The sequence below is a fragment of the Hemitrygon akajei genome, chromosome 8 (assembly GCF_048418815.1).
Source record: "Hemitrygon akajei chromosome 8, sHemAka1.3, whole genome shotgun sequence".
NCBI lineage: Eukaryota > Metazoa > Chordata > Chondrichthyes > Myliobatiformes > Dasyatidae > Hemitrygon > Hemitrygon akajei.
This window is the reverse complement of record NC_133131.1, coordinates 136,160,054-136,175,873: the sequence shown is the minus strand read 5'-3', so window position 1 is coordinate 136,175,873 and position 15,820 is coordinate 136,160,054. Positions and strand designations below refer to the sequence as shown.

The 15,820-nt window shown below is 41.6% G+C and overlaps 1 protein-coding gene across 2 annotated transcripts in view; it reads right to left on the bottom strand.

The window, feature by feature from the left end:
• Positions 1-15,820, bottom strand: part of apbb1ip (amyloid beta (A4) precursor protein-binding, family B, member 1 interacting protein) — a 138,319-nt gene that overhangs the window by 45,936 nt on the left and 76,563 nt on the right. For both annotated transcript variants that reach the window (XM_073054690.1, XM_073054689.1), the window contains exon 6: positions 12,220-12,379. In XM_073054690.1, coding sequence (XP_072910791.1) covers positions 12,220-12,379 — 160 coding nt within the window. The remainder of the gene's footprint in view (positions 1-12,219; positions 12,380-15,820) is intronic.

Sequence of the window (15,820 nt, the reverse complement as noted above, 5' to 3'; positions counted from 1 at the left end):
GGATTCCAGTAAACTGGCCCAAAAGCTTAATCGGGGCAGCCAGTTATTTTCAGCAATTCCTAAACAACAAAAACAAATCGAGAAAATAGCCAGGTTTCCCTTCATTTATTTGGGACACTCTGCTGCTCAACTGGGACAGGAGACTGCTGCCAAACAGTTTCTACCTAGCATCAGCAGCGTGCACTTGTGTACCGTTTAGACACCACACAGTTCTTAGAGCGAACAGTTTATGGATAGCGTTCTTTGCGTGTAAATGTGTTATGATATCCAACTGGGCCAACTGACACAAATTCATAAAGAAGTGATTTTTGATAATTTTGTTTTTTATTTCGAAGCACTTCATTATCTGCATGAGATGTCTGCGCTGATTTTGTTCATTTACAGTCAATCAAGAGAAAATGGCAACATACACTGGATGAATTCTTCCGCCAATAGATATCAGAAACTAATACACAGTTTTATAGTACTGTAGTAGTTCTGGTCGAGTTCTAACTTGTTCTATACTTAATTTAAATACATAATTTGCTACTCAGTTAAATGGTAGTTTCTTTTTTTATATCTTTTACACTATTTCAATTAAAACTTCAGCTAGTTGGGACAGCCACTTAATTGAGCCAAAATGCATTGATCCCAATGTGACCCAATTAACCAGAATCCACTGTACTTCTAAAAACAGACTGTATTCTGAAGATTTTTGTAAAAGACATTCTTCATATACAAAAAAAGGCTACCAGGCTTTTCTTCCCCGCTCTTATAGCTTCTAAGGTACGACTGTGCATTGAATTTTTAAGAAAATTTTCAGTATTGAGTAGATAAAAATTGTCTCTTCCTCAAACTAACTTATCAGCAAACAACAGTAACAAGAGCTAACAACAATCAACCAATTTCTGGAGTTGTGAGGGCTTGAGGACAAACCTGCAGAAACTTGCTAGGGAACTGCAGAAAGGATTTATCACCACACAGATGGAAACTAACTCCTTGAAACAATTGCTGGAGTAAGTTTCAAAGTTAGAATTACAGAAATTACAACTACAGATACAAGTTAAATCGGTTTAAGATTGATTCTTGTGATGGGGAGGTTCCTCATCTAAGGAGATTGTAAGCTGATGTGCCCAGTGCATTTTTGAGTTTGGAAGAGAGATGATCTCATTGAAATGTATAAATGTTGGAATATCTTCACCAAAGGAACTGCAGCAATTGCAAAAGTCAGCTGATCATTACCTTCTCTAGGACAGTTAAGGATGGGCAATACGTAATGGCCTTGCCTATACTGCCCAGATCCTTAAAAAGAATTTTAAGAAAGAGGAAATGTACAAGAGATATTTCTCCGGTCTGGATTTCCCAGAACAGGGGTCAGAGTCTCAATAAAATAGTATCATTTGGAATAGAGATGACAAGAAATATTTTCACTCAAGCAACACACACAAAATGCTGGAGGAACTCAGCAGGCCAGGCAGTATCGATGGAAAAAAGTACAGTCGACATTTCGGGCCAAAGACCTGCCGAAGGGTTTCGGTCTGAAACGTCAACTGTACTTTTTTCCATAGATGCTGCCTGGCCTGCTGAGTTCTTCCAGCATTTTGTGTGTGTTGCTCAGATTTCCAGCATCTGCAAATTTTCTCTTGTTTGTGATATAATTTCACCCAGAGGGTTCTGAATTTTTGGAAATCTGAAGGGCTGTAGAGGTCTACTTGCTGGGTATATTTAAGGGAGAGACATTTGAATAGTAATAAAATCAATGGAAATGGGGAAAAAAAGTGGTAGTCAGGTAAAAAGGGTCAACCACGATCTTAATGAATTGTGCTGCAGGAACCAGGGCTAAATGCTTAACTCCGATCCTAATTTTCAGGGCTAATATCCTAGTGGAGAGATAGCTGGGAGAGTTTAAACTCGTCTAGGAGGCGATGGAACCCAATGTAGTAATAAGGCAGATTAGAAAGTTGAGGCAAATTCAAGTTTAAATAAGCAAGTCCAGGAGGCAGGACAGGCAGAGTCCAGCAAAGTCAGGTGATTGTGTGTGTGTGTGTGTGTGTGTGTGTGTGTGTGTGTGTGTGTGTGTGTGTGTGTGTGTGTGTGTGTGTGTGTGTGTGTGTGTGTGTGTGTGTGTGTGTGTGTGTGTGTGTGTGTGTGTGTGTGTGTGTGTGTGTGTGTGTGTGTGTGTGTAAGGTCTGAAGACAAAATTGTGATTATTATAATACAAGAAGCCTGACAGGTAAGCTAGATGAACACAAGGCATAGACTGGAACAACAAATATTACTGTATAGCTCTTACGTAAACATAGTTGCGGGATGGGCAAAACTGGTAGCTCAATGTTCTGGGGTATAGATGCTGCAAACATGATAGAGGTAAAAGATGAGAAAGGGTTGTGTTATTTGTTAGGGAGAACATCAGGACAGTACTTCAAGAGAATATTGAGTGTTAATCCAATATATGGGTAGAACTTAGAATTAAGGAAGGGGTGATCACCTTGATGGGATACTATAACCACCCTAATAATCAGCAGGAATTACAGAACCAAATGTGTAGGAATATCACAGATAGCTATAGGAATAACTGGGTAGTAGTGTAGGAGTATTTTAACTTCCCTAATATGGACTGTGATTGTAATAGTGCATGGGGACAAACAAGTTTGTACACTGTGTCCAGAAAAGTTCTTTTGTGCCATCTGCTAATGACCATTCTAGTGACGGGGCAACACTCAGCCTCCTGTTGGGAAATGAAGCACTGTTTGATGTGTCAATGGAGGAGCACTTTGGGACCAGTGACTATAATTTTATTAGTTTTTAAATAGTTATGGAAAAAGATAGGATTAGCCAACAAGCTAAACTGGGCCAGGCTAATTTTGATGGTATTAGACAGGAACTTGCAAAAGTTTATTGCGAGAAGCTGTTAGCGGGTTAAGGGGCATCTAGCAAGTGGGAGGCTTTTAAAAGCGACATGATGAGAGTGTTGGGGCCAACAGGATCCTGTAAAAGTGAAGGGCAAGACTGGCAGGATGATGGAATCCTGGTTGATGAGGAATATTGAGGCTCTGATCAGGAAAAAGGAGTGATATGTCAAGTACAGTCAGCTGGGATCAAGCAAAACCTTTTAGTATAACGGATGTAGACAGAAATTAGAAAAGTGAAAAGGGGGCATGAGATATTTCTGACAGGTAGAAGAGAACTCTAAGAGATTATGTAAGTAAAAGGCTACCCAAGGAGAGAGTAGTCCCTAGAAGGATTAATGTGGTTGTCCATGGTGGAGTGGTGGAGTCACAGGACATGGGCGAGATCTTAAATTAACACTTCTCACCTGTAATTACCTCGCAGATGCTAAGTTATTCAGGGAACAGAATAGAAATGTCCTAAAACATATCCACATTACAAAAGAGAAGGTACATATGATCTTAAATTATATAGATACCTGACCAAGCATATTCTAGGACATTGTGGGAAGACAGAGATATTTGTATCATCCTTAGCCACAGTTGAGGTCACGAAGACTGGAGATTGGATAGTATTAAGAAAAGGTGCAAGGATAAGCAATAAACCTAATGTCAGTGGTGGGAATATTACTAGAGGGTATTATGAAAGGACCTACCTATGTTTGGAAAGGCAAGGACTGATTAGGGATAGTCAGCGTGGCTTTTGCATGGAAAATCTATTGGTACCATTTGATTGTTTTTTTGGAAGAGGTAAACAAGAGTTTTTGAGAGGACAAGGCAGTAGGCATTGTCTATTTGGGCTTTAGGAAGGCCTTTGACAAGTTTCCGAGTGGGAGGCTGGCCCAGAGGATAGATCATGTGGGGTCCAGGGTGGGCTGGCCTGTAGAATACAAAATTGGCTTGGGGTAGGGGGCAGAGGGTGGTTGTGGAGAGTTGTGCTTTGCATTGGAGGTCTGCAGTCAGTACTATGCCACCATGTTGAATCTTCCATTGTTTGTTGAACATATCTAATGATTTAGATAAGAATGGTTGTGGCATGGTTAGTAAGTCTGCAGATAACACCAAAATTGGTGGTATAGTGGACAAGGAAGAAGGTTATCTAAGATTACAGCAGAGTCTAGAATAACTAAATGAGGGTAAGTCATAGACTGTGAAGATGGTTATCAGGAATTACAGTGGGATCTTGATCAGCTGGTTAGGTGGGCTGAGGAATGGCAAACAGGAGTTTATTTCAAATAGGTGGAAGGTGTTACAATACAAATGGGATACGAATTGACAATAAACTGGACTGGTCAAAGAACACTGAGGCTGTCTACAAGAAGGGTCAGAGCCGTCTCTATTTCCTGAGGAGACTGAGGTGTCGGAAATGGACCAGGTGAATTTGAGGGCAGGGTGAAAGTTGGAGGCAAAGTTAATGAAGTCAACGAGCTCAGCATGCGTGCAGGAGGCAGGGCCAATGCAGTCGTCGATGTAGCGAAGGAAAAGAGGGGGACGGATATCCATATAGGCTTGGAACATGGACTGTTCCACAAAGCCAACAAAAAGGCAGTCATAACTGGGACCCATGCGGGTGTCCATGGCTACACCCTTGGTTTGGAGGAAGTGGGAGGAGCCAAAGGAGAAATTATTGAGAGTAAGAACTAATTCCGCTAGATGGAGGAGAGTGGTGGTAGAGGGGAATTGGTTTGGTCTGGAATCCAAAAAGAAGTGAAGAGCTTTGAGACCGTCCAGGTGGGGGATGGAGGTATATAGGGACTGGATGTCCATGGTGAAAATAAGGCGGTGGGGGCCAGGGAACTTAAAATCATTGAAAAAATTCAAAGCATGACAAGTGTCACGAACATAGGTGGGAAGAGATTGAACAAAGGGGGATAAAACAGTGTCAAAGTATGCAGAAATGAGTTCGGTGGGGCAGGAGCAAGCTGAGACAATAGGTCTACCTGGACAGGCAGGTTTGTGGATCTTGGGTAGGAGGTAGAAACAGGAAGTGCGGGGTGTGGGAACTATGAGGTTGGTGGCAGTGGATTTTCGGTGGGGCAGGAGCAAGCTGAGACAATAGGTCTATCTGGACAGATAAATCCCATTTCCCGCACATCTGCCCTCACCCCATCCTCCCACCACCCCACTCAGGATAGGGTTCCCCTTGTCCTCACCTACCACCCCACCAGGCTCCAGGTCCAACGTATAATTCTCCGTAACTTCCGCCACCTCCAACGGGATCCCACTACCAAGCACATCTTTCCCTCCCCCCCCTCTTTCTGCTTTCTGCAGGGATCGCTCCCTACGCGACTCCCTTGTCCACTCGTCCCCCCCATCCCTTCCCACCGATCTCCCTCCTGGCACTTATCCTTGTAAGCGGAGCAAGTGCTACACCTGCCCTTACACTTCCTCTCTCACCACCATTCAGGGCCCCAGACAGTCCTTCCAGGTGAGGCGACACTTCACCTGTGAGTCGGCTGGTGTGGTATACTGCGTCCGGTGCACCCGGTGTGGCCTTTTATATATTGGTGAGACCCGACGCAGACTGGGAGACCGTTTCGCTGAACACCTATGCTTGGTCCGCCAGAGAAAGCAGGATCTCCCAGTGGCCACACATTTTAATTCCACGTCCCATTCCCATTCTGATATGTCTATCCATGGCCTCCTCGACTGTCAAGATGAAGCCACACTCGGGTTGGAGGAACAACACCTTATATACCGGCTGGGTAGCCTCCAACCTGATGGCATGAACATTGACTTCTCTAACTTCTGTTAATGCCCCTCCTCCTCTTCTTACCACATCTCTGTCATATTTAGTTGTTTATTTTTTTCCTCTCTCTCTGCCCATCACCCTGCCTGTTCTCCATTTCCCTCTGGTGCTCCCCCCTCCCCCTTTCTTTCTCTCGAGGCCTCCCGTCCCATGATCCTTTCCCTTCTCCAGCTCTGTATCACTTTCACCAATCACCTTTCCAGCTCTTAGCTTCATCCCACCACCTCCGGTCTTCTCCTATCATTTCGCATTTCCCCCTCCCTCTACTACTTTCAAATCTCTTAGTATCTCTCCTTTCAGTTAGTCCTGATGAAGGGCCTCGCCCCGAAACGTCAACAGTGCTTCTCCTTATAGATGCTGCCTGGCCGTTGTGCTCCACCTGCATTTTGTGTGTGATTTTTAAATGTGTTCTATTTTTGAAATATTCACGCAAATCCAGGTGGCTTGGTGCATGGGAAATTATATCTGACAAACCCTTTAGACAGTGGATGTTGTCCATATGGACTTCAGCAAGGCCTTTTGCAAAGTCCCTTGTGCCAGGCTAGTTCGGATGATTAGATCACTTGGGATCCAAGGTGAAAGAACACATTGGATTCATAGTTGGCTCAATGGGAGGAAGCAGAGAGTGATGGTCAAAGATTGTTTCTTAGACTGGAGGGCTGTAACTAGAGGTATGTAATCAGGTTTGGCACTGGGACCTTTGTTGCTTGTTATTTGTATCAATGATTTGGATGTGAATACGCAAAGCACAGATAACAAATTTGCAGATGATAGAAGGTACTGTAGACAGAGAAGAATGTTATCGAAAATTACAGGGAACATTGATCATTTAGGTAGGTAGGACTGGCAAATAGTTTTCAGATCAGCTGTGTGAAGTACTGCATTTCGGCAAGTGCTGAGACTTATGCGATGATTGGTCAGTCCCTGGGGAGTGTTGTGGAACAGAGAGATTTAGGAGTACAAGTGCATACGGTGGTTCACTGTAAATGCATCACAGGTAGATAGGGTGATAAAGAATGTGTCTGACAGGCTGGCCTTTATCAAGGCATTGGGTATAAAAATTGGGACTTAATGTTGCTGTTGTGAAAGGCATTGGTGAGACGGCATGTGGAGTAGTGTGTACAGTTCTAGTCATCTTGTCATAAAATACACATCATTAAGCAGGAAAGAGTGCAGAGACGATTTTTGAGGATGCTGCCAGCAGTCCTTTTTCCAAGTGAAGACAAACTGAAAGTTAGAGGGCATTGGTTTGAAGATTTTTAGCTCTTTCACCAATTCTTTTCCATGCAGAGGTGGAGCACATATAGAATAACCTGCCAGAGAAAGTGAATGAGACAGGTACTTTAACAACATTAAAAAGATGTTTGGACAAGAACATGGATAGGAGGGGTTTAGAGGCATATGGGCCAAACATAGGCAAATGAGACTCATTTAGACTGGAATCTTGATCTGCACTGTCAAATTGGGCAAAAATATTTGTTTCCCTACTGTATTTCTGCAATTCCAAAAATATATTAACCTACACTTTAACCACAAAAGCCAGTTTAGCTATATTCCTCAGCACTGAAGAAGAGTTTCAATCCGAAACATTGACTGTTCATTCATTTCCATAAACACTATCTGACCTGCTGAGTCCCTGCACCATTTTTTGTGTGTTAGCTATAAAAATAAACTGCACTGTTAAAAAGTGATTTCATAGGTGATCCTTGCATCAAAGATGACTTTGTTCCACTTTGACTTTTGGATTTTTGAATTCAGCTCCACCATAGATGCTACAGGAAGTATCTGATGATGGGTAGCTTGTCTCCTTCTGTCATTTACACTAACCTTTACTGTATTCCTGAAGCAAGGGCTTGAAGTTTTTAAGAATATTACTTATTAACTTTTATAGGGCAGTGAATCCCAGAAATCAGTATATTTTATTATCAAATTACATATATGTTACCATATACAGTGGATTTTGATTAATTAGGTCACATCAGGACCAATACATTTTGGTCCATTTACATGGCTGCCCCAATTAGCTGAACTTTCATGAAAATAGTTTTTTTAAAAAATATTAAAAAGTCAAACTACTATTTAATTGAGTAACAAATTATGTTTTTAAATGAAATACAGAACCAATTAGAACACTGCCAATATTAGACAATAGACAATAGACAATAGGTGCAGAAGAAGACCATTTGAGATCATGGCTGATCATCTACTATCAATACCCGGTTCCTGCCTTGTCCCCATATCCCTTGATTCCCCTATCCATAAGATACCTATCTAGCTCCTTCTTAAAAGCATCCAGAGAATTGGCCTCTACTGCCTTCCGAGGCAATGCATTCCAGACCCTCACAACTCTCTGGGAGAAGAAGGTTTTCCTTAACTCTGTCCTAATTGACCTACCCCTTATTCTCAAACCATGCCCTCTGGTACTGGACTCTCCCAGCATTTGGAACATATTTCCTGCCTCTATCTTGTTCAATCCCTTAATAATCTTATATGTTTCAATCAGATCCCCTCTCAATCTCCTTAATTCCAGCGTGTACAAGCCCAGTCTCTCTAACCTCTCTGTGTAAGACTGTCCGGACATCCCAGGAATTAACCTCGTGAATCTACGCTGCACTTCCTCTACAGCCAGGATGTCCTTCCTTAACACTGGAGAGCAAAACTGTACACAATGCTCCAGGTGTGGTCTCACCAGGGCCCTGTACAAATGCAAGAGGATTTCCTTGCTCTTGTACTCAATTCCCTTTGTAATAAAGGCCAACATTCCATTAGCCTTCTTCACTGCCTGATGCACTTGCTCATTCACCTTCAGTGACTGATGAACAAGGACTCCTAGATCTCTTTGTATTTCTCCCTTACCTAACTTTACACCGTTCAGATAATAATCTGCCTCCCTGTTCTTACTCCCAAAGTGGATAACCTCACACTTATTCACATTAAACATAATCTGCTAAGTATCTGCCCACTCACCCAGCCTATCCAAGTCACCCTGAATTCTCCTAACATCCTCATCACATGTCACACTGCCACCCAGCTTAGTATCATCAGTAAATTTGCTGATGTTATTCTCAATGCCTTCATCTAAATCGTTAGCACAGTTTAAAAAAACTGTGTATTAGTTCCTAATAGTTATCGATGGAGGAATTCATCCAGTGTATGCTGCCCTGTTCTTTTGATTGACCGTAAATGAATAAAATCATTACAGACACCTAGTGCAGATAATGGACTGCCTTCATGGCCTTCCTGCATGAAGTAGTATACAGAATCACTGCTTTTTAACTCCGTGTACTTCAGCCCAAATGAGTAACAGAACACAAGCTTACACAACTGATGCTGTTCAAAAACTGTCCGCTCTAAGCAAGGTGTAGTATCTAACAAGTGAAAACGACTGACACTAGTTAGAAACTACCGGGCAGCCATCTCCTGCCTCATTTAAGTAGCATAGTGTGGCGGGAAATCCCAACTATTCTCTCGAGTTTTGAGATTTTTGTTTTTCAGTGCCTCACTTAACTGGAATCCACTGCACTACCTTGAGATTCATTTTCTTGTAGGCATTTGCAGTAAGATAAAGAAATTCAACAGAATTTACAAAAAAAAGGGTAGACATAAAGATTGACAGTAACCAATATGTAAAATAGGATAAATTGAGCCAATAAAAATAATGTTTAACTGGAATCCATTCCCTGCTCATTCAGAAGAGGGGATTTTATAGAAACATACGTATAAAATTATGAAAGGGATAGGTAAGATAGGTAAATGTGTTTCCACTGGTAAGTGAGACTAGAACTAGGGGACATTGCCTTAAGGTTCAGGGGAATAGGTTTAGGATGGAGATGAGGAAAAACAGCTTTTCCTAGAGTGCAGTGAATCTGTGGAGCCTGTAAAGGTGTATTTAATTGGCAGTCATGCTTAAACAGCTGATGGGAGAAGGGATGAGGAATATCCTTAATGATGACTGGGCCCAGCATGCATATCTGAAAGAAAGGACTGAAGAATTTGTGACCATGCCACCCAGAATGGATGATCCACTTGAGATTTCCACTATTGTAAAAGTCAGTTTTTAATCAGGTTATTGTGTCAGACATCAGTCACCTAGCACAGAATCAGGCCCTTTTGTTCACCAAATCAATCCTAATCCCATTTTATTCTTCCTGTATTCCTTTCAATCTCCCCCGACTCCACCACCCAACTACGCAATGGAGACAAATGGTGGCCAATTTGTCCACCATCCTGCAATTTTTGGGAATGTGGGAGAAAACCAGAGCACCAGAAGGAAGCCTACATTATTACAAGGGGAACATGCTCCATACAGACTTCTCCAGAGGTCAAGATCGAAAATGGGTCATCTGAAGTGTGAGGCAGCAAATCTATTAGTGTGCCACTTTCTCAAGGGCTTGTCCCAAAGAGTTAGCTGTGCTTCTAGCTAAGTTATTCAAGTACAGTTAAAATACTAGCTTCTATATGGAAATCAGGAAAGTTGCTCAGGCATGTCTAGTTCACCAGAGGCAAAACAAATGCAATCCAGTTAATTACCACTCAATCTGCCCAAATTCAATCATCAGCAAAACAGTGCAAGATATCATTGACAACTTTATGATGTACCACCAACTCTTCAATAGTCTTCTTGCTCAGCCTGCATTTCACAAGTTCCAGACCTCATCATAACCTTGGTCCAAGCCAAGATGAAAATGACTGTCCAGACATTTTCCCAAATATTTCGTGAGAGAGCCCTGGTAACACTGAAGTCAAAGAGCATAAAGGAGTGGTTGGAGTCATCCTTTATACAAAGGAAGTTATATTGATTTTTGGAGATCAATCATCCCATCCTCAGGACTTTGCTGCGAGGGTTTGTCAGGGCACTGCCCTACACCCAGCTGACTTAACTGTTTCTTCATTGATTTTTCTTCTATTGTAAGATCAAAAATATGGATGTTTGCAGATAATCGTACAATATTTAATTCAATTTATCCTCCTTATAATAGACATTGATTCTTAGCTGCAGGCATCAGGACTGAGAGACATTTTGACATGGGCAGTTAATGACCAGCAACATTCAAAGCACAAGATTGCCAGGCAATGCCCATTTCTAAAAGGGGGGATATAATCACCTCATTATGGGATTACCATCACCGACCCCCCAATGCCAAAAGCCCAAGACTCACCATTGACCAGGATTACAGCTGCAGCAACTAGGTAGTGAGGAAACCCAGTCACTCAGGCAGCAGTCAGAGTTCTGGATTATTGATCCGAGTTATGAGTTTGAATTCTGCTGTTACAGTTGGGGAATTTCAACTTATTTACTGAAATTTTGAGTTACAGCTGATTTCAATGACCATGAAATTACTGAAATATTGTAGAAACATCTTATTTATTAGTTTCTTTCGGGCAAGTAAATCTAATATTTTTACTTAGTTGACCTATTGGACTCAAGACCCACAGACATTGTCAGTTAATTGCTGGCTCAGTCTGCAAACCCTACATCCCTTCAATGAATAAATAAATATTAAAGAATTCGCTGTGTCCTCAGCTCAGGGTGATAAGGAAGGGGCAATTAATGCAGAATTCTCATCCAAATCCACCCCCCTTGTGCGTGGATAAGTAAAAAGAATATTGCAGGCCTTCTACCACCTACAGGACATGAGGCAGGGGCATGGTCCCTGCTTGCCTGTATGTGTGCAGCTCTAACAAGAAGCTCAATACTGTCTTGACTGGCATCCCATCCGTCATCGTAAACTTTCATTCTCTATGTCATTCGGGCATCATATATTACATCTACAAAATGAATTACATTTATTCTCCCAAGTTATTCTGATAGCACTTCTAAAATTCATGATCGCCTCCATTAAGCAGGACAAGGTATTTAAACACATAGGAACTTTTAACACCTGTTGGCTCCCTTCCAAGTTGTACACCATACTGACTTGGAAATATATCTCCATTCCTTTCTGATCACCAAGTCTACTTCCATCTCCCTCTCCAACAGCTTCGTCCTTCACCTAAATGACTGTTGCAGTTAAGCAGATGGTTCACTACTGGCAATTCAGTGCTAGGATTGAATTCTATCCTGCTTTTTAATAAGAGTATTGAACAAATCTCTCGTATAATAAAATAGACTCTTGACCTCATAAACTACCCAGTTATGGTCCTTGCATCTGGCTGTCCACCTGCAATCACTTTCTCTGTCGCTGGAATTCTGCATTCCGTTATTGCTTTTCTATCACGCGACCTCCGTGTACGGATGTTGTGAAATGAACTGTCTGGCCGGAAAGCAAAATCATGATTTTCACTCTACCTTGGCACATGTGGCGATAATAAACCCTTTTAATAACCACTTACCTTGACTGTGATATTTACATTTTTAAAAATGAAAAAAATAATGTATACGAAATGTACTTTCTTTGCTAAAGTAACACATCTGTGAATCTGCTGATGGTTTCAAAAAATATGGAAGATGAACACCACTAGCTTCACTGTCTTTGCAAAATCCAGTCCTTGCTTTGAACTGACTGTGACTGTTGAACATTGTTTTAAAATCCCGCTTCTTACCGATCTGTAGCTCAGGATTATTTTCATACAGGCACCACTCCACACTGCAGTTACAGTGAGACTTCTCAAACAAGCTGTCCAGAACCTCTCGCACGGTCTGCCTTTCGTCAACCATCAGTGTTTTACTACTGTTGTCGTTCATGAGGACCTTGACAACTAGCTGCAAGGTAAATATTAGTGAGATTGAACATGCATGTATGAACTGATACTTTCCAATAAGTACGTAGATTCGAACATACGATAATCAATACATGCCCTAAAATTTAGAAGGTTAGTGAAAGACTTGATCAATGCTTTGAAGAAATTAATGGCAATATCTATGGAATAGGGAATATATACGAGGACTGAGTCTCAAGCCACAATGTTGCCGGGGGAGTGGTGGGGAGGGGGCACTCCACTGGTGTCATTGTGGTCCACTGAAGTTTTCAATGGGCTGGGGAGTCTGACTATCTACAAGTATATTTTGTGTAGTTTCATTCTATCTGAGCTAGTTGCCTTATATGTGTGTGGATTGGGCCTCAAGTCATTGGTGTCGCCTGGAGGTGAGGGGGGTGGGGGGGAAGAGGTATCCGGGCTGGAGGAGAAGAGCTCTACTATGGATTGATTTGACTTTTTTTATTGCGTGATAGTGATACTATTTGTGCTTGCTATTTTGTGTGTGCTTTGTGCTGTGCGTTACTGTTCATACTGTGATTTGCACCTTGACCCCATAGTACCACTGTTCCTTTAGCTCTATTCATGTGTATTCATGAATGATTGAATGACAATAAAATTTGAATTGAAACTATACTTTTGTGTACGAACATCAAATATCTTAATTTCCTTAATAAGTAAGTCCTAAGGATTGATTATTGTGAGGATACCCTAAGTATTAGAGCCAGGTCTTCCGGGAAAAAAAACATAAAATACTTCTTAATGCAATATATAGGGGATCAGGAAAAACTGTTTTCTTAAGTATAATGTTAGCATGCTTTCATGTATTAATGTCAAATCTCTTAATATGCAAGTTTTAAGGACTGAAAACTGAGAGAATACCTTAAGTATTAGAGCCAGGTTTCAGAAAAATATTTATAAAAGTCTTCTTAATGCAAAGGGTAGTAGAGGTTTAAATGAATTCCACATGTTCCTACATTCCCAGAATTTCCAATTGTCCAGTTATTTCATTCATCAAATTGTATTTTGTTGGAATTAAAAAGGAAACAGATGTTTCAGTTCTCTCAACTAAAATAGTAAATTAATTTCTTAACATTTCTTTTACTAAGAACGCAAGTCCTTTTTTTGTGCAGCAAAGCACAATGTTTGGAAGTCAGCACATAGCATGTAAAACAAATCTCGCCCTTTAGCAGAAATGGTTCCAGTTTGTGGCAGGGTCCGAAGACAGTGGATTTGATCAGCCTAATACTTGGGACAACCCTGCTGCCTCTCTCTATGAAAATCGGGTAGATGGACCTCGCTCATTATTCCCTAGGAATAATCATCAGGAAGTGTACAAGGACATAATCTAACCCTTGTGTTTTGCTCTTTTCTGTTTCTTGAGGAAGTGCCTCGTTTCCCACACATGGTCTGATTGACAGCAGAAGCCAAGGAGGAAGAAGTGACTCCTGTGCCAGACAATCCTGAAGCCACTGGCTGCAGTACCAGCCAAATGATAACTGTGGTCTAGACAAGGTCAAATCATATTTTTTTCTGTTACAGATGAACTTAATAAATAAGCAGTTGAAAATAGCATTGGTAATAATAGAAAGAAAGAAACTGGAATTTGTGGAAGATTCTTTATGAATAGAATCCTATAAGTGTACCTACAGAGGTATACCTAATTACAGCATATTTGTTATGTATTCACGTGTAGTTTGAACTTTATGGATTGCCGTCAAGTTTCCCTGTGTGTTATGTGCAGAACGTAATGTGAGAGGGCATTCTGGGTAGATGACTTACAAGCGAGATTAACCTCTCCATCTCTAGTGTGTATTATTCACGGCCACTCAGCATCCCAGAACCATAAATGTAACAACTGGTGACCAGGTGACAAGACCTCACTCAATATTTATTGTTTTGCTCCCTTCGGCAAGGAAAGTGTGCAATGCTGCTGGTATGTAGTTGTGTAATGTGGGCGAGCAAAAAAAATGCTACAGGTGAGTGAAGAATCCGAGGGGAGAGAATGAGGATGAGTGGTTAAATAAAACAAGTAAGTGAGGGAGGGAGGGAGGGAGGGAGAGAGGGAGAAGTATTCATCAATTTCATAAACCTCCTGCTTTGGCAGTCTGAAGTACCCACATGATTCCAGCAGGCTTCAGTTATATGGTGCCTAAGAAGAATGTGGTAACCTGCCTCAATGACTATCCTCTAGCAGCGCTTACATCCACAATGGTGGTGTTTTGAGAGGTAGTTGATGAAACTTATCAACTCCTGCCTGAGAGGTGAACTGGATTTGCTCCAATTTGCCTACTGGCACAACAGGTACACAACAAATGCCACTTCACTCAACCCTGGAACATGTGGACAGTGAAGATGCATATATTGGGATGCTTGTAATTGAGTACAGTTTGGTATTCAATACTATCACCCTCTCAAAACTTTGGCCTCAGTACCTCCTTGTGCAGTTGGATCCTTGATTTCCTCATTTTCAGACCACAGATAGTTCAGATTAGCAACAACATCTGCTCCACAATCTCTGTCAGTTTAGATCCACCACAAGGCTGTGTGCTTAGCCCCTGTTCTACTCACTTTACACTTATGACTGTGTGACGAAGTTCAGCTCCAATACCATATTTAAGTTTACAAACGACACCACTGTGGCTGGCCAAATCAAAGGTGGTGACGAATCAGCATATAGGAGGGAGGTTGAAAGTTTGTCTGAGTGGTGCCATAACAACAACTTCTCACTCAATGTCAGCAAGACCAAAGAACTGATTATTGACTTCATGAGGAATGAATCAGATGATACCATTGTCGCAGGCTGAATCACAAGTGGTGACGAATCAGCATATAGAATTGTGATTGAAAATCTGGCCAAGTGGTGCCAATACAACAACCTCTCATTCAACATCAGCAAGGCCAATGAGCTGGTTATTGACTTTAGGAGGAAGAATGAACCAATCCTCATTGGGGGATCTGAGGTGGAGAGAGTAAACAACTTTAAATTCTTCTGCGTTGTCATTTCAGAAAATCTCTCCTGGGCCCAGCATGTGAGTGTAATTACAAAGAAAGTACGGTATTGCCTCTACTTCCTTAGAAGTTTTCAAAAATTTGGCTTGATATCTAAAACTTTGACAAACTTCTATAGATAAATGGTGGAGAGTATATTAACTGGTTCAGAGCCTGGTAATGGAAACACCAATGCCTTTGAATAGAAAATCTGACAAAAAATAATGGATACAGCCGAGTCCATCATGGGTAAAGATCTTCCTCACCATGGAGTACTTTTGCTGGAAAGCAGCGTCCATCATCAGAGACCCCCACCAGCCAGGTCATTCTCTCTTGTCTCACCTGCCATCAGGAAGTTTGTACAGGAGCCTCAGTACCCACACCACCAGGTTCAGGAACAGTTATTATCCCTCAACCATCAGGCTCTTGAACCAGAGGGGATAAATTCACTCTACTT